General features: G+C 43.0%; 1 protein-coding gene across 1 annotated transcript in view; it reads right to left on the reverse strand.

Annotated features, from left to right (window-relative positions):
• The window catches only part of ACE2 (angiotensin converting enzyme 2), a 58,323-nt gene extending 41,080 nt beyond the window's left edge, over positions 1 to 17,243 (reverse strand). The window contains exons 1-4 of the mRNA XM_089511658.1: positions 17,046 to 17,243; positions 9,123 to 9,281; positions 8,159 to 8,164; positions 92 to 185 (exon numbers count right to left, since the gene is read on the reverse strand). Coding sequence (XP_089367784.1) covers positions 92 to 185; positions 8,159 to 8,164; positions 9,123 to 9,281; positions 17,046 to 17,228 — 442 coding nt within the window. The 5' untranslated portion in view covers positions 17,229 to 17,243. The remainder of the gene's footprint in view (positions 1 to 91; positions 186 to 8,158; positions 8,165 to 9,122; positions 9,282 to 17,045) is intronic.
• Positions 17,244 to 18,883: the final 1,640 nt, after the last annotated feature.

Here is an 18,883-nt window from a genome sequence, read left to right on the forward strand (position 1 = left end):
GCATAAAAACAACATCCCTTTTAAAATTAATTGTTTCAGTAGTTGTAGTCTGTACGTAAAGAACTACAAGAGATGCTTAGTATTACTGTACCTGGTTCCAGTAGTAAACAGGTGAAAGGGTCAGATGACTTGCACACAGTCCCAGTACTATAGATAGTACCCATTTTATTTAAAATATGGATCAACTGCAATTTAAATGAGATGGATATTACTGAAAGGAAAATACAAAAAATTCCAAAACCTTTGAAAAAGTAGAACTCAGATGTAGTTAGTTACAAGAAGCATAGTTACTTCTTGTAACTTTTTGGAAACAAGTTAGATTTCAAAAGTAACATAAATAAGAATACTTTTTAAAGAAATGGGGTTTGTTTGGTTTTTTTTAAAAAAAAGATTACTTTAAAAAGGCATTTTAGATGCATTTTAATTTGAACTTCCCAGGTTTTATGACATTTTCTTGTTAACCCTCAAGAGCCAGTGTAGTGTAATGTTTTGGATGTTGGGCTAAAAGTCTGGAGATCAGGGTCCTCTACTCAGCCATGGAAACTCACAGTGTGACCTTGGGTGAGTCACACTCTCTCACCCTCAGAGGAAGGCAAAGGCAAAACCCTGCTGAACACATCATGCCAAGAAAACATGATACATTTGCCTTAGGGTCACCATAGGTTAGAAACAACTTGAAAGCACAGAACAGCAACGACTTATTAACCCTAGGGTTCTTAAAATAACAACAACAACTGCAATAGGAGCAACAAATTACCAATTCAAACACTGTAATGAATAATGACAAATTAAATTTGCAACATTGTAATGGCCCATTAACTACCTTTAAAAAGTAACTTTCTGAGTTCAGTTCAAGTCAGTGGCATGTGCACATGCACAGGTTCAGGTTAAATTGGAGTAATATGATGCTTTAGCTACTTCAAGAAGCATGGCAAGCAGCCCCCAGCCACAGTTCCTTGAATGGCATATTGCTTGAGTCACTTCCAGAAGTTTGACCTGTGGCTTCCATCCACACTTCCTAGAATAGCAGGGTTATTACATTGCTCTTGTCTGCGGTGGACTATTATACTCTAGGAAGTAATGTAGACATGACCCTGTGCTAGGCCTTGTTTCACAGTAAAACAAAGCCAAACCAAAATCCTCTAGCCACATTGGGGTGGGGAAGCTGGTGGATCTGGCACTGCAAGGGTGTAGAATGCACTCTGGATTTTACCCTTTCTCCTCCTGCAGTTGCTCTGAATGGGAGCTCTGCCTTTGCTGGGCCCTAGTTGGACACTGGCAGAACTCCAGTCAACTCAGAGCAGCTGCCGGAGGAGTGATGGTAGAATCTAGGGTGGCTTGGTTACCCCAGTGATGGTAGATCTACTGGTCAACCTTGCACTGTATAGTTAAGTTATGTGGCAACTCTCTTCTCCTCACTAGCCCATCAACAATGGCTAATGTATAAAACCATTACTCATGACACTGAAAATGTAATTGCCTTGATGGTTATTATTTTTTTTGCAAAGGAACATTGCTGATCTCTCATTATCACCATAGATGACTCATTTCAAGTACCGCTTTTTATATACTGCATGGGTGGGCAAAGTGCAGCCTGTGAAAGTCCCCCTCATCTTCTACAGTTGCCCACCTTTAGTGTACTTTGAGCTCTACCATTTGTTGTGGTGGCTGGCAGTGATGGAAGCTCTTGCCCACCAATTCCTGGAGGATTCTTCCTTTGAACAAATTTACCTTCTTCTCTCTCACCTGAAATTTTTCTACAGTGAAACTCAACTTTTCCTTACGCTTCTCCACTCCCCACTGTTCCCACTGAACTTTGCATCCTAGAGAGCAAAAATAATTCCACCATGATACAATAATACTCTTTGTTCCCACCTTGACTTTGCTGACGTGTGATCAGAGATTAATTCTCCTTCCCTATCTCTCCTCTAAGGCAGAAACTATAAGGCAGAAACTATAATCCTAAACGTATTTTTCAAGAAACTGGGAATGGACTTCAGAATAAACATGGGAGATTATTGAACTGCTTTTTCCCCAATCTGAGACCGTGCTGGGAACATGTGTTATCACAAGCTCTATGCCCGGATCGTTACCATCCCATACCCGATCGGAACATCTCCCATCACTTTGCTAAGAATGGAAAAGAAGCGTTTTTAGCTAAGGACAGAAGTATGGGATGGTAATAATCTAAGCATGGAGCTGTATGATAAGACCTGTTTCAGCCCATGCCCAGATTGGGAAAACACAGCCAGTGTGATAATCTCCATAGTGCAATCCAATATTTTTTCTACTCAAGAACAAGTCCTATTGAATTCATTAGGGTTGACTTTCAGGTGGATATATTTAACATTGTAGTGTTAGACTCTTGTCTGTCAATTATGGTCAGATTATAGGGAATAGCAACCGATCAGTGGAACTAGGAGAGGGCTCCTACAGTTAGCACTCCCAAGCAGTGGCATAATTGGGGAGGGGGTTGCAGTGGTGCAACCCATCCATGTGATAGCCAGTCAGGCTCTTCCCTTGATCACTCATTGTCCCCATGCACTGACCCACATGCCCCCATCACTGCATGTGTCATTCACATGCTCTCTCCCCTACATGCACCATCCTGTCTTTTTCCTCATCACGAAAATGATGGGGTGGCATGAGGCAGCACAGGGAGCAGGGGTTGCTCAGAAGCCCTGCATCTTGGAAGACCCACCCCCTGCATCGGGTGACACCAGGTGCAGGGATGCCCTCCTCCCGACCCCCATCTTAAGGGGGAGAGAAGCAGGCCAGCAACAACAGGCCTCTGCCTGCTAAGAAGACAAGCCCTCCTCCCGACCCCCATCTTGAGGGGGAGAGAAGCAGGCCAGCAACAACAGGCCTCTGCCTGCTAAGAAGACAAGCCCTCCTCCTGACCCCCATCTTGAGGGGGAGAGAAGCAGGCCAGCAACAACAGGCCTCTGCCTGCTAAGAAGACAAGCCCTCCCCCCGACCGCCATCTTGAGGGGGAGAGAAGCAGGCCAGCAACAACAGGCCTCTGCCTGCTAAGAAGACAAGCCCTCCCCCCGACCGCCATCTTGAGGGGGAGAGAAGCAGGCCAGCAACAACAGGCCTCTGTCTGCTAAGAAGACAAGCCCTCCCCCCGACCGCCATCTTGCTTGTCTTATTGCATGTTGTTTTTATGATGTGTTAATTTTTATTGATTCTGTGAACCGCTTTGATCACCTCGGAAAAGCGGTATAAAAATAAAACATATTATTATTATTATTATTATTATTATTATTATTATTATTATGCCACTGGTCCCAAGACACTGTGCAGTTCTTCCATATTTTCCTGGATTTTGCTTGTGGTGAGAAAAAGATGGGAAAAATCATAGGAAAACCCATAAAGATTACAAGAGGAAGATAATTAATTTGTGGAACCTTGATCCCACCCTGGCTAAGATTCTACAAGTGATGAAGGCTGATTCCATAATAAGCCCTCACTGATCAAATTCCAGTAGTTAGTATGTACAAGCATACACATGGGCCCTATCTACAAGTGTGAAAAATCCTGTTTCGGCTCTGGTGCCAGTGCTGCCTGATCACATGTTGCACAGCAACTTCCAGTGAAATACCAAAAGTCTTCTCAGTTAACCCGACTCTTCCCTGGAGTTGGCAAAAGCTGTAGCAAGCTCCAGAGTTTCTCCAAAACACTATGCTTAGTGTGGAGTTATATGGTATGCAAACAGCTGAGTCTGGCCTGAGTCAGGCCAGTGCAGGGAAAGGGATGGCCTGACCCTGGAACTGATGTTTCACCAGCATGTGTGGCTGGCTTCTTGCTGGCGAAGATGCTGGCAAAACATCAGAAAGAAACTCTGCTAGAACATGGCCACATAGCCCGAAAAACCTACAAAAAACTATGGATGCCGGCCATGAAAGCCTTCGACTTTATATTGTCCCTGGAACCATGGCTGCTGCTTCAGTAGCTGGAGGAGCTACATGAACAAGCAGTCCAGTGCATCACTGTATCTCCTGAGATTGGATTTGCCTTTGCAACCAATGAGAAGAGAGGGTGAAGGGGACCCCCCCCCAAATTACATGGCTGGGATTTCCAGAGTTCCCAGTCATGTGATCTGAAACCACAGCCATGCAATTGGGGGTGTAACAGGCAGCTTGTCCAAGGAGTTGCTGTAGGTACTGAAACAGTGGCTGCAACTCCAAACACATGGGACCAGCCAGCTGTGCTGATGAAATGTCAGCCCAACTAGCCCATGTGAACAGTGTTGTGCTATTGCACTGGGGGGGGGGGGGGGGCTGATGTGTGTACCCACTATCATAGCCAATCCATGGCAAGTTCTGGAGCACAATGCTCCAGACTGGCCCCAGACTTATGGCCAGTTCAGACAGCGTCCTAGTTATACACCAGTTTAAGCATTTTTAATCCATTGCAGAAAGAGGTATCCTGTACCTCCTTCTGCAGTTTCTTCAGCCCCAGTGCACACAGCCAGATGAATCGCAGGCACCTCCTCTCTTGGCCACTCTTTGACAGAAACAGAGCTGCACCTGGATGTCTATGGATACCCTTGTACTCTTGGGATTGGAGAATCTGTTCTTTTGGATGTCAGAATAATTACTGGATCCAGGTCACAGTGTGGAGTAACAGTAGGCAGTGTATGGAATAGTATATTCAAATCTGTGAGCTGTAAGGTGTACAATGCCTCAAAAAATAAAAATAAAATCATTTAATTTCAAGATGCAAAGAAGAATCTTTCTGATATGCTTGCTGTGATTTATCTATTTAATTACACAAATTGCTCCATCTATTTGTTTGCAGAGAGCTAACCTCATGTTTTAAAACTGCATTTTATTCATTTTAAAAGGTCACACCATAAAGCTTATTCATGCATTCTGAGTGTAGCTACAGTGAATCTGTGGGGAGAAGGAACAAGAATGAACATTCTAGCCCTTCCTCCTCCTACTAGTTTCACTGCCTTTTACATGTGGGAATGGCTTCTATCTATGGAGGTGTGACGGGACCCCTTTTATGTGCCTCAAGGTTACCTTTTATCTCTTCCTTACAGAAGGTCCCTGGTCATTGACACAGCCCTGTTTCACCCTTCACATTTACACAGTCTCTCTAAGCGTATAAGGGCTATGGCCCCAAGTTCTTCCTCTTGCTAATTCAATATACTGTATTAGGTAGTGTATTTGTTTTTTCCTGTAATGTCTAGCATTTACTCAGACAGAGACTTCTGTTATAACAAATAAACAGTAACTTTATTGAATAACATTGAGTAAGAAATTAGTTTAGGTTAAATAGTTCAATTTAGGAGATTATCACATTGACATATAATCCAACTGCTCCCTGATGGGAATGCAGCTGAGTTGTGAGATGCAAGCGGTTATTATGGCAGATAATCTGTCCTGCCGCCGCCGGGCAGCTGCATCCTGGGTCCCAGCAGCACGTCGGAGGCCGTTTTTCAAAGTCAAAAAGCTCCTGGCTTCAAAAAGTGGCCTCCGATGTGCACCTGGGACCCAGGATGCAGCTGGGAAGCAGCCGCCCAGTGGCAGCGGTGGCAAATTACATATGATAATACCCGCCTGCATCCTGTAACCTGGCTGCATCCCGTCAGGGAGCAGTCACATTATTTGTCAATGCCATAATCTCCTTAATGTGGTTACTTTAAATTAACAGTTGCAGGCTTCTCACAGTTTTCTCTTTACTGACTCAAGTACACTTCCTTATCTAGTCAGAATCCTTATCTAACCATACTGAGACCCTTTGTCTCTCTTCCCAGTTTCCCTACTGGCTTGTCAGAATACGTCTCTGAATTTCTCTAAGGCCTAATCAGAATTCCTATCTGACCATCTCTCAAGACCTCTCACTCACCTCAAACCTCCCTTTGAACCTAAACCCAAAATCACTCACTCCTGCTTTTACATCCTCTCCTTCCCTGCAGCCCACCCTTCGAAGAAGATTTTCATACCAGCACTGACCATAGGGTAAGCACTGATAAAATGCTGCTAAAACATTTAGGAAGTATGTGTGAAAGCCTGAAGCGCTTCCTAAATGTCAGAGAATCGTCCGCTCGTCTCCAGTGTCCCTGAATCATTCAAGGAGAAATGCCTGCTCCCGAATGATTCGGGGGCACTGGAGGCGAGCAGACAATTCCAATGGAAGCATCAGTGGAAGGGGATAGGGCTATATATGTGGCATGATGTATTCAAGTCTCTTAGTCCAAGTCTCAACCTTCAGATCTCAAGCTGAGTCTAAAGTCTGGGAGCCAATTTTAATAGAAAAGGAGGAAGAGGAGGAGGAGGAGGAGGAGGTGCTGGTTGTGGTTGTATATGTGGGGGTGGAGTTTCAATAATTAAAAAATCATGTAGCCATGTGTAAGCTAGGTAAACAAAAAATATCATAGGCAATTTATCAAGACTGCAATTTTTTAAAAAATAAAGTCTACTCGGCATCCTGGCCCCACTGCACAGTGGAGGAGCCTTCTAAAGCTTTTCCTAGCAGCAGAAGGCAAACCTGTCCCCATAGCTTATGGCATGTTTCTTGACAAGGAAGAGCAAACATGTTAGGCAATAGGCTTCTGGGTGAAGTTAGGCCAGAAAGCTGGTTGCTAAAAATATACAATTCTTGAGTCGAGTCATTTATTGCGGTCTCGAGTCCAAATCAAGTTACTGAAGCAGCTTGATTCTGACTTGAGTCTGATTCAATTGACTCGAATACCACATTGCTGGCTAAACAGTCATGACTCATGATCTGAACAGGGGTGGCATCTTACCATACCACTTCCAAGCAAGGTGCCCTCCTATCACTCATACAAGCCACTTCTGGGGTTATTGCACCCTGTTACTGTTTCCTCTGCTTTGTGGATTTACTTTAATCGCAGTCAAAATGCTTGGATCAAACTAATGGACCCTGAAGGTATAGACTGTAACTTCATATCTATTATCATAGTTTTTTTAAAAAAAATAAAATCTTTTAAACTGATTGGGAGCCAGTTGAAATGCATTATGAAGGAGCTACTCAACCTCACAATATATGGCATGATTTTGTCCCCCCTTCCTCCCCCTCTCTTCTTCTTTCACTCCTGACTGCATGGATGTTTTCTTCAGAATTAGCCCCTCTTGTTCCAGTGGTCTGCCAGTGAATAGGATCTACAGAATTAGGCCTCAGCTGCTTAATGTTTGGAGAAAATCAGCTGACATGTGGCTAGGCTAATTTTCTAAGGGCCCCCAGCTGACCTAAATAGGCTTGCTTGTGCAAGTTAGAATTAACACAGAAGGGCTATCAAAGGTTTTTTAAAAATATGATTTCATTAAACAAAAGCTTATTTTCCAGAAGCTGGCAAACAGGTATTTTGGTTTCTCCCTGCTTGCTTTAACTGTGTAGGTTCCTAGACAAAGACTCAGTCATGACAATGTGAAATTGAAGCCTTTCATGGCCAGCAAACATATTTTTTTGTGGGTTTGTGGGGCTATGTGGCCATGCTCTAGAAGAGTTTATTCCTATTGCAGGAATAAACTCTTCCAGAACATGGCCACATAGTGTGTGTCTAACTCACTCCTTCTCCTGGAGATCCTCTCTTGATCTTTGTTGTGATTTCCGACAGATAAATATTATTTGAATAGGAAATTTATTTTGAACTGAATGTAGGATGAGTTAACTTTGTCTGCATTTTATTTTAATCCTTAATTATATTTCATCAATTAATTATAGGTCAGCATTTCCTCCAGCTCCAGCTTACTTATAACATACACTCACTCATTCTCCTTGTAAGCATATAACCCTTGCACTATATAACATATAGTTATGGGGGCCACTTCCAAATAAAAATATACTTGTTTGGGATATAGATGATTTAAGAAATAAATATACCGTGGATTCGAAATGGATTTGTTTTACAATGGCTTCTGGCATGATGATGATTCTTGATGATGGTCTGTTTGCAGGATGCTCATTTGATTTCCCTGCAAAACTCTCTTTGGCTGCAAGACTATTTATATGCAATAGCCAAAATATGCACGAGAAAAGCTAAAATATACCTTCATAGTCAAACTGAAAATGCTCTGAATTTCTGGAACTATTAACTCCAAATAAGCAGTATGGCAATAGGAACTATAATTTCAGATATTGGCTGCATAATTTGTTATGTCATTTTTGCAACATGTACAAGTACCTGATCCTCCTTCTGAATAAATTTCAATTAATTAAATGTGCCCCTGATCAAGTCAGCAACATAGCCTCCCTATGTCTTTACCTTATTGTCCTTATCCACAGGGAGGCCAGACTGGTTGCAGAAAGATGATATAATCTTGACAGACCTCCCAGAGGATCTCGGTAGGGGAGTGTGTGTGTGGATCTGGGGCTTCTGCCACAATGCAGAATTAATGCAGTTTGACACTGTGTTAACTGTCATGGCTCTATCATATGGAATCCTGAGATTCATAGTTTGTTGTGGCACTAGAGCTCTCTGACAGAAGGCTAAATATCTCATAAAGCTACAAATCCCAAATTTCCACAGCACTGAGCCATGGCAGTTAAAACAGTGTCAGGCTGCTGGTTTGGGGGGGGGGGGATATTTTTGTCATTCTGCAGCTTCCTGCTAAAGCACAGCTAGCTGCCTACCTTTCTGCCCCCTGCCAACCCCTATGCACATGATGCCAGCCAAGGATTGCAACTTAAGTCTACAATTCTCAGTGTACTTGTCTTGGCAAGAAAACCAGCTGAACCAGGTGGCACTTGATTCAATGGGAATGGGCAGCACAATTCTTCACCTTTTAAGGGATCAGTGGGTTGGAATGGTCATTTTACAAAATGAAATATATCATTTCATTTATGGTTTATAGTTTTTCAGCATGATCTACCATGATATGTGCAAGAGTACTTCTATTTGTATTATCTACTCTTGCATTCTGAGCAAAATAAAAATGACAGTTTAGTACGCAAAAGGGATCTTGTAGCACCTTTGAAATTAACTGAAAAACAGAAGTTGGTAACATGAGCTTTTTGTAGACTTGAGTTTACTTCTTTTGTTTAGCATATAATACTAGAATAAATGCGAAACAGGATTTATTTTATAACCACCAACCTAACAGATTGATTTCAACACAGAAATACCCCATATATATTTGGCAACATACTTGGTTCTGTTTTTCTGTGGGCAACACAGATATTCCTCTGTTCTGTAGAAAATGAAGCTGGAGTTTGATGGTCTCATTTGAAATGCTGTTCAGATCAAAAGTACTGGCCCGTTGGGATGCCTCATCATAAAATATTGACCACTCAGAGCCCACTGCACTCTGAAACAAAGATAAATTAGAGTTCTAAATTATTCATTTGAAAAACAAAGATGCAGAGAATATTGGACTAGAATGTGGGTTCAACATGTTGTTGTTGTTATTGTATGCTTTCCAGTCATTTCTGACTTATGGGGTTTTCTTGGCAAGTTTCTTCAGAGGGGATTTGCCATTGCCATCCTCTGATGCTGAGAGAGTGTGATCTGCCTAATGTCACCAAGTGGGTATATATGACTGAACCAAAACTGAACTGGTCTCCAGAGTTGAAATTAAAAAATTTCAGATCTCCAGAGTCATAGTCCAGTGCTGAAACCACTGCACCACGCTGGCTCAGAATACAGAAAAATGCAAATTGTGACCTTGGTCATAAGTCTTCAAAGATAAAGGGAAAGGGTTGGGGAGTAAATGAAGCATAATTGGTCTTAATTCTGGTAACTCTATCGCTCCAGCTTTTGTCACCTCATCCTCTCCCTATCAGTTCTGGTGGCCATCAGTTATATATATCCCTCAGTGTCATTATTCACTGTGAAAAGACCCTCAAATAGAAACTTGCATTGCTAGTCCAATAAGCCAAGGTTAAGAAAGCTTCAGTCCTCCAGAAGTCCTCTCTCTCTCTCTTTCTCTCTCTCATACACACACACACACACACATGCGTGTCTTCCATTGAATTTAATAAACCATTGAAAGATCCCTAGTACACATCCAAGATTTGCTACAACCAGCCCTCAAAAAGAATGGGATGAGTGGATGAAGCACTGAACATAACTGGCAAAACTTGGGGAAAACCCTAGCAGCTATGTCACAAGAACTCATAATTCTTGAGACCAGTGATTCCCAACCTTTTCTATGCCCCACATCCCTAGGAAATGTTTGATTAATATTTCCACCCCCTACAAAAGTAATACAGTCAGTCCTGTTGATCTGCGGGCTTGCCACCGTGGGCTTGCCCCCCATGGACTGGAGCATCTGCAGATGGCCTCATTGTGTTCTCCTTAATGGTGGCATGTGTACACATTCCTTCATTAAAAAGAACGGTACTTGAGGTTCCATATTTTTTGGCATCCATGGGCAGCAGAATGGAACCTTTGTGTATATGAAGGGCCGAATGTATTACACTGGAAGATGAAATTTCAATTTCACTGCAAATGAAGAAATTTAACTTTTAAAAAAGCTTTTAACTCAGTGCATAAAATACAAACCTAAGGCGGGTTACAAACCGCCATGAAAGTATGGAGTCGGTCCGTACTAGGGTTAGGAAGGTGCGGTGCTTCCACACACCCCTAACCCTAGTACGGACTGAGTCCGTACAAAATGGCGGCTCCCCTTCCACATGGGGGCCGCCATGACGATGTCACGACCACGCCGCCTCTATACGGGGCGGCGCAGACGTGACGTTGTCGGTCCGCGCCAGGGCACTTAGTGTGCCCTTTGCGCAGACCAGGAAGGAGCTCCGTTTTGGAGCTCCTTCCTGGTTTGCGGCGCCGCTTTGCGTCGGTGGGCGCAGCCTTCAGACGGCTGCGCCCAGCGAAGCAAGGGAGAAAGGGGCCAAGCGGCCCCTTTCTCCTCCTCCCCACCGCCGTGGGGTGTCCTTGAGGCTTGAAGCCTCAAGGACACCCCTTTTCAGGCTGCGGGGAAGGGGCCTTTTGCCGCTTCCCCGCAGCCTGGAAAGCGGCGGATCGGGGCCTCAGAGGCTGCCGGTCTGGCAGCTGAGGCCCCGATACACCGGGGAAAGGGGCAGGTGCAGCCCGCCCCAAACAGGCAGTCTGTAACCCACCAAAATAGAGCAATTAGATTCTAATTTATCTATAGAAATAAAAATATAAAAGTTTGTTTATTCAAAATCTTAAAACTCCTAAAGTTCTTCACCGATTGGGTGAGGGGTCTGAAAACCATGTCCTATGAGGAACATCTTAGGGAGCTGGGGATGTTTGGCCTGGAGAAGAGAAGGTTAAGAGGTGATATGATAGCCCTGTTTAAATATTTGAAGGGATGTCATATTGAGGAGGGAGCTAGCTTGTTTTCTGCTGCTCCAGAGACTAGGACCCGGAGCAATGAATACAAGCTAAAGGAAAAGAGATTCCACTACAACATTATGAAAAACTTCCTGACAGTGAGGGCTATTCGACAGTGGAACACACTCCCTCAGAGTATAGGGGAGTCTTCTTCTTTAGAGGTCTTTAAGCAGAGGTTGGTTGGCCATCTGTCAGGGATGCTTTGTTTGGGAGTTCCTGCATGGCAGGGGATTGGACTAGATGGCCCTTGTGGTCTCTTCCAACTCTACGATTCTATGATTGCTTTGAAATTTTGATACAACGTTCTATTCGAATACACACATGTTTTTATACATACAGACATACTATTATATAGATGTCACACCTGTGACAGGTAAAAATATGTTTTTTAAAGAAAAACATCTCCATCTGTTGGGTGTAACAGCAACACACGCTATACTAAATATTTGATTGGCATTCGCAGTCACCCTCAACAAAGGTCAGGGCCAATCTTTAGAATTGTGCGGTTTAATCTAGACATGGATTGCTTCTCACATGGACAGTTATATGTTGCATGTTCTAGAGTCAGCAAACCACACAATCTCTATATCTACACAGACAATGGAACAACAAAAAATATTGTATACCCACAAGAATTGTGACGTATGCTTTCTCTTTTCCTTCTTTTCTTTTTTTTTTTTTAACCAGACTGAGCCACAGCATCACGTGACCAGGTACAGCTAGTTCAGAAATAAAAGAGTGATGACTAGTGACTCAACACAAGCCACTCTTTGTCACACACCCTGAAATTCAATCTTACATGCCCTGGGAATGCAGACACTCCAGGTTGGGAACTCCTACTTTAGAATATCCTGGAAGGCTTAACAGATAAAGTATTTAATTAAATAATTTATACACTGCCTTTCTTCCAATCTTGGATTCAAGGTGACTTACAACAGGGGTTCCCAACCTGGGGGTCGCTCGACCCCTTTGGGGGTTGCCAGGTTGGGATCCCCCCTGCCTCCCCCTCCTCCCTTTTTCCCTGCAGGTGCCGGCGCTTTCCTCCTCTTTCCCTTCTCCTCGTGGGGTCTATCGAAAGCACCCGCGAGGGGAAGGATAAAGGTCTGAGGCCACCACCTCCTCTTTCCCTTCTCCTTCTATGATTCCTCATGGGTGCCACCAAAGGCATCCGCGAGGAGAAGGGGAAAGGGACGGAGTCATCTCCTCTTCCTCTGCTTCTCCCCGCGGGTGCCAGGCACCCGCAGGAAGAAGGGAACAGAGACGGGGCTGCAAGCCCCAGAAGTCTTTGCGGCCAGAAGTCCCACCCCTTCTTCACTGGTGGCCTCCCTGATTGGTTGGGAGGCCAGGAAGGGGCGGGACCTCCAAGCGCAAAGGTCGCTGGGGCTTATAGGTGGTCAAAAGTCCTGCCCCTACCTGGCCTCCCAACCAATGAGGGAGGTCACAGGCAGGACTTTCGCCCGCAATGGGGGTCGCGGCCCAACAAAGGTTGGGAACCGCTGACTTACAACAAGACTAAAAATAAAGCATATAAAACTGCTGATTAAATGTTAAAACATAATTAAGCAATATAATAATAATAATAATAATAATAATAATAATAATAATAATAATAATTTTATTTGTATCCCGCCCCTCTGAGAACATTCGGGGCGGCTAACAAAGTTAAAAATACAAAACATATAAAATCCCTGGTACCCTCCCCTCCTTAAAAAAGTATTAAATCCAATATAATATTTTAAAAAACAGAACAAAAACAACAACAAACAAACAAACATACAAGTTAAAAACTGACCAGAAGGTCAACAACATCATACCAACAAACAATCAGTGGGAGCAGCAGTATCTTTCCCAGACGTTTTTCTAAGGCCGGGTTGTTTATTCTGGGAAGGCCTTAATTTATCATATTAAAATGCCATTAAGTTTTAAAAGGTGTTAAAAATAATTGAAAATGTAACATTAAAGATCAAAGTACAGCAACACCCTCCCCCATAAAAAGACTCCCTACAACCAGTGGCATCACTAGGGTTGGCGTTACCCAATGCAGTAAAACCCCCCCCCCATGTACCTCCTCCCCTACCACACCACACAGAATCCTTAATAATGTTTTTTATTCTAAAATTGCTCATAAATCATAATTCCCATTTATCACTGAATGAGCCAGTGTGGCATAGTGGTTTAAGTGTTGGACTGTGACTCAGGAGACTAGGATTTCCTGCTCAGCCATGAAACCCACTGGGTGACTTTGGGGGAGCAAGTCCACAGGCTGGAAGCAGCCACCTAAAAGCCTCTTTCCGATGTCCATACCTGATGGACCTGTGATGGTGGAAACGACTGAGGGAAGGCCTTCCTCTGAGGATCTAAAGACTTAAGTAGGTTCATATACAGAGATGCAGTTTTTCACACAGCAAGGACCTATGCTTTATAGGTCATAATCAGCTGTGAACTGTGCCTCAGGAAAAGTTGCCAGCCAGTAAAGCTATTTCAACAAGGGAATTATATGATCCCTGTAACTAGCAGGAAATGTCAGGGCCAGCTGGTGATTCTAAAATGGAAATTAAAATGGGAAATGCAAACCTTGCTCCATGCTGATAGCAGAGTGATAGTGCTCATAAACTCTGACATGAATCCTGCGGAAATGTAAGTAAGCAAATACAATTTCCAATTTGAAAAATACAGAGGGCAACTAAGGTTGATCTAAGAAAGAAGAAAGCTGTCATGATACTACATGGCAGCTGTGGCATTAAAACCCTACCATGTTATCAAGTAAGCTCATGGCGGTGATGATAGTTCAGATTCTCACCTGCTTGTTCTGAAACAGCATCACTGTGCTTTCTGAGAACAGATACCTAAAGTAGCTTGATTCAAAAAATGTTGTGACCAATGCTGAAGAAATGCTGTATAAATTCCACAAGTGAAAAGGTTTGGCTGTAACCAGAAAAGGCTATGTTTATTTCTTAGAGACCCAGGAATGGTGGTTTTTGAACTGGAAACAGCCAAGGAATGAAGGAAATATTGGTGCCAGAGTTTGCTTGTTTATCTTCTCTGTCTGAGTTACTTCTTTCAGGCAGAGGTTGACTGGGGAAATTGTAGTTTCCAAAAGTAACTTTCCCAGGCTCTGCTTTTAGAGTGGACTCCTGAGGAAAGAATCTGTCTTGATTTCTGTGTATGCTTACTTATCTATATATTGACATCAGAGTTTTTCTGTCTGAAGAACAAAATAAAAATGCTTTAAATAAAAATATTTTTCATAACTACAAATATGTTCCTTATCTCCAGATCTGCTTGTCTGGAGGGGGTTTTCTCCTTGCTGTTTCATTAACAGGGGGCATCTGCACCCTGGACAATTTAGTTTCCCCTGTGCAAAGCTATGTCTGGCTGTGCTCCCCAAAACAGACTGTTCTGAGATAGACTTGAGGCAGTTTTGGAAGGGCTATGGACCCAAAGCCTCTTAGTTCCACATTAGGGCCACATCAGCTGCAGCCTGCTGCAGATATTTTCATTCACCTGGACAAGGGAAACACTGAAATTGAGAGAAATGATGGAAGGAAAACTGGTAACTCTGCCTCCAACATGCACTTACCCCTGGCTCCTTGTCATGGTGGCTCCCATTTCAGTAGTACAGTGAATCCATTCTTGAATTTTATTTTTAACTCTAAGGCCCGGTACAGATGAGCCAAAAGCAGCATGGCTGAGCCTATACTAGGGCTTGGGAGTGCACAGCAGCTGAACGCTCCCAAGCCCTGGTACGTATGGGTGCCACCATTTTGGTGTGCACACGTTTAGACAGTGTCTAAAAACATGTCACCGTGATGCCCCAGGGCGCAAATGACGCAGGAAGGAGCTCCATTTCAAAGCTCCTTTTGGCAGCAGATTGTTCCCGCTGACATTTCTCATCTGTACAGGGCCTAAATAAGCTTTCCAAGGTGCTGAATGTATTTTGGGGAAAGGTTGAGTCGCATGTCACCTGGCATAGATTTCTCACCCTGTTTACATGATAGCATTAGCTGTCACTGGTTCCTCATCAGTAGCCAGCACTCAGGATGCCAATGATAGATCCATAGGACATTTCCACACACTTTGTAACTTTATTGAAAGCAATAGTGTGGAACTGATTGAACAATTCGTGACTCATAATTAACTTAGGCTGAAGTTGTAGGGAGATGGAGAACTGGAGGATGAAGCACATTGTTGTTGGAGACTGGCTTGTCCAAAGCTTTGTTGGAGCCTTGCCAGCAGAGGAGAAGTATTGGCAGAGCTGATTTTTATATCTCTCCTCCCACACACAAATGCTGCCCTTTTTGTTTCTGTTTTGTACAATACAATTAGTTAAAGCTCCCTTTGGACATCCAATTTTGTCTTTGTGCTTAGTGCACCACTGGGGACTGAAATGGGGGCAGATTCAGTACACCTAGTCCATTTCTGCTTATCACTCCATCCCTGACTCAGTTTTCTCCCTCTCTGAGGTTAGTGCTTTAAATGAAAGAAAGAGAACACTATAGATTTTTTTTTTTTGGGGGGGGGGGGATCCAATGTTGAGCAAGCATTATCACAGGATTCCAACCTTAGGCACTCCACCACCTCCCCCCCCCTTTTTTTTTTTTTGGCAGAGTAAGCTGTTAGGGTAAACATGCACATCTATAGCAGTTTAATGTCACTTGAATTTCCATCATCCCATTCTGTAGGATTCTGGGATTTCTAGTTTAGTGAATTCCCTACTGGAATTCCCTACTGAAGAACTCTGGTACTGTAATTCAAGAGAGTCCAGTGGAGCTCACTACCAGAGGATTCTCTAGCACTGGAATTCTGTAGCAGAAGATTCTTAGGACAACGCCAAAGTACAAATCCCAGAATTCCATATAATGGAGCAATGGCAAAGGGCTATCAAACTACTACCATTGGGCTGTGTGGCAATCCCTAGTTGCTGCTGTGGTAATAATATGATATCTTTCAGTAGTCAGTAGTCAGTAGTAAGTAAGAGTCAGGAGAGTTGGGAACCTATAGCTGAGCTCTATAACTGAGGCATTCTGGGAAAAGGATTTGGAAGATTTGAGTACAAAGCATTTCTGGCATGATGGGGAACCTACAAGCTGCCCTGTTTGGGAAAATCATAGGATTCTATCTGATCTGCTTTAGTGCATTGCTTTTTTTAAAAATGGCAAGTGGGTGCATTAAAGCTAGAATTACAAGTCATAGTCAATACTAGCAGAAAGGAGACAAATTGATACATAAAGCAGAGAACAGAGTGGAGAAAGTCAGCCTTCAACTGAGATCCCTCCCCAGACTGCCATGCTTCAAGGATAGGAAATAACATTCAGCATACTTTAGTGTACTGCTGGTTGTTCAGACCATTTCAGGGAAATGTCCACTTTTCATGTTCACCTCTAATTTGGTTTCAGTCTCACTTCATGTAAGAGGGTTCTGTATTGATAAATTCTAGATCAGCATGTCATGCAGCCTTTCCCAAACTGCCATCCTCCAAAAAGACATGGACTACAACTTTCATCACCCCTAGTGAATAGATAAATACCTGTGCTGGCTGGGAATGGTAGGTGCATTAATCTGACCTCTCTGGAGGGTATCAAGTTGTGGGAGACTAGTACTGGTTTGGAGCCCTAATGGTGCTTAATTTTTCATTTCATTCATCATTGTAACCCCTTTTTAGGCTCCTGTTTTATCTTTCTGATTCCTATCTTTCTGATTCCTATCTTTCTTATGTTCTATTAGTAGAAAAAAAAAACTTGTCAGTGGTACCCACCATCTTCCAGGCATTCTCTTCTGTGATGTTGGTGTCATAATTCCATGCAGCGAGTGAACGTTCATAAGATAGATTTTCTGCGTTGATATTAAATTGTGTCAAAAATTCAGTCGCCTGTTGGGTCACATCCTGGGCTACAGCCAGAAGAACCAAGTTCCAAATAAGGTAGAGCTGGGACAACATACTTCCTCTTGAGCCAAGAAATGCTATGTGGATGAACTTTCTTCAAGAAGGCTTCTGCATCAATGCTTATTTGTACATAGGCATGCTATGGGAGGGGGAAAGGCAGAATCCAGTTCACAGGGCACTTTATAGTTTGAATCCAGCAAAAGGACACAATCTAGGTGTTGGTGTGGTTCCCCCCCCCCCCCCAAGTATACAAAAGTGAATAATTAACTTAGAAGAGGCATAAGTACCTATAGTGCTTTATGGCTCTTTTGAAAGGTCTTTCTATACAGTTAATATTTGACGTATGGTTTATATTTTATAATTGAAATATTTCTCTACCACCTTTTGAGGAAAAGCCTCCCCAAGGCAGTTTACATTTCCCCAGCAGCCTGTCAACAAGACAACTACTACGTAGTGGTAGTAGTATTCATTTTTTATTCAGCCTTTCTCCAGCTAAGGGGACTCAGAGTGGCTAACACCATAATATCAGCACTATATTATTATGTTTGTTTGTTTCCTCAGCTGAGCACTTGAGAATATGATAACATCAGAAGCCTACAGCCTAAAATTTCTAACTATTTACATCAGAATGACATGAGAAATTTGGTATTCTTTATCTCAGTATGCTCATCTGTATGACTTTTTCCAGCTTCCCTGCTCAGCTTTTACCATCTCTTTCTTTTCCTTCTGCTCCTCGGCACTACTCCTTCCAGCTCAGTTTCCCATGTCCTGACAAGACCCCCATGGATTCCCTTTTGCTAGGCCCCTAAGATTTTTTAAAAAGATTTTAACAAATGGCAGGCTTTCCGTACCTGTCCTACTTATCTGTGGTCCGAGTGCGTCTTCCCCAGCATTGCAAACTCTCTTCTTGGCTTAACGCATTATAGTGCAGACGTGTAATTGAAGTTCTTGCCCATGGAAAATTTCCAGCTGAACTCATCCTGCCTTTCCACTGATGTCCTTCTGCAAGTTGATAAAAACCTTCCTTTTTTGGACTGTAGTTTGGCTATGGATTGCTACATTAGTGGATGCAGTTTTTAATCTAGTTTTTCATTTAAATTGCTTCAGTGTTGCATTTGGTTATGTCCAGCTGTTATTCATAGTTACATTGTAAGGGCTTTAAAAGACACATGCACACCAGTTGATTATTTTATCTTGGTACCTGCCTTGAGCTCTTCAAAGAAATGATGGAATATGTATCTGTTGAATAAAGGAAGGAAGGAAGGAAGGAAGGAAGGAAGGAAGGAAGGCAGGAAGGAAGGAAGGAAGGAAACATCTCTGCACCTGAACAAGCATCAGGGTGCCATGGTGCATCCTAGATTAAAGTTCCATAGGTCTGCCCCCTGCCCCCCCATTCACAGAGTCTGTACCATTTTTAAAAAATGTTAAAAATCGACAAGATTCAAAAGTTAAAACACATTTAAACAATTTCAGAAATCCCCATGCAAAAGGCAACTTTTTGAGCTGATGTCTGAGTGATTTAGCAGTGAATCAAAGTGATACCACTTCACAAAACTACATGGCACAACTTTCTTTCTTTGGGCCCGTACAGACAGGCCAAAATAAAGTTGCTTCAGGTCACTTTGGAGGTATGCTGTTTAAATGATGCATGTGTCCTAAGAGGCCAGAAGCTGTGCCAAAGCTGTGGTCCAGTCCTTAGGACTGGAGCG

The sequence above is a fragment of the Sceloporus occidentalis genome, unplaced genomic scaffold (genome assembly GCF_023333645.1).
Source record: "Sceloporus occidentalis isolate IW3139 unplaced genomic scaffold, rSceOcc1.0.p SCAF_2, whole genome shotgun sequence".
NCBI lineage: Eukaryota > Metazoa > Chordata > Lepidosauria > Squamata > Phrynosomatidae > Sceloporus > Sceloporus occidentalis.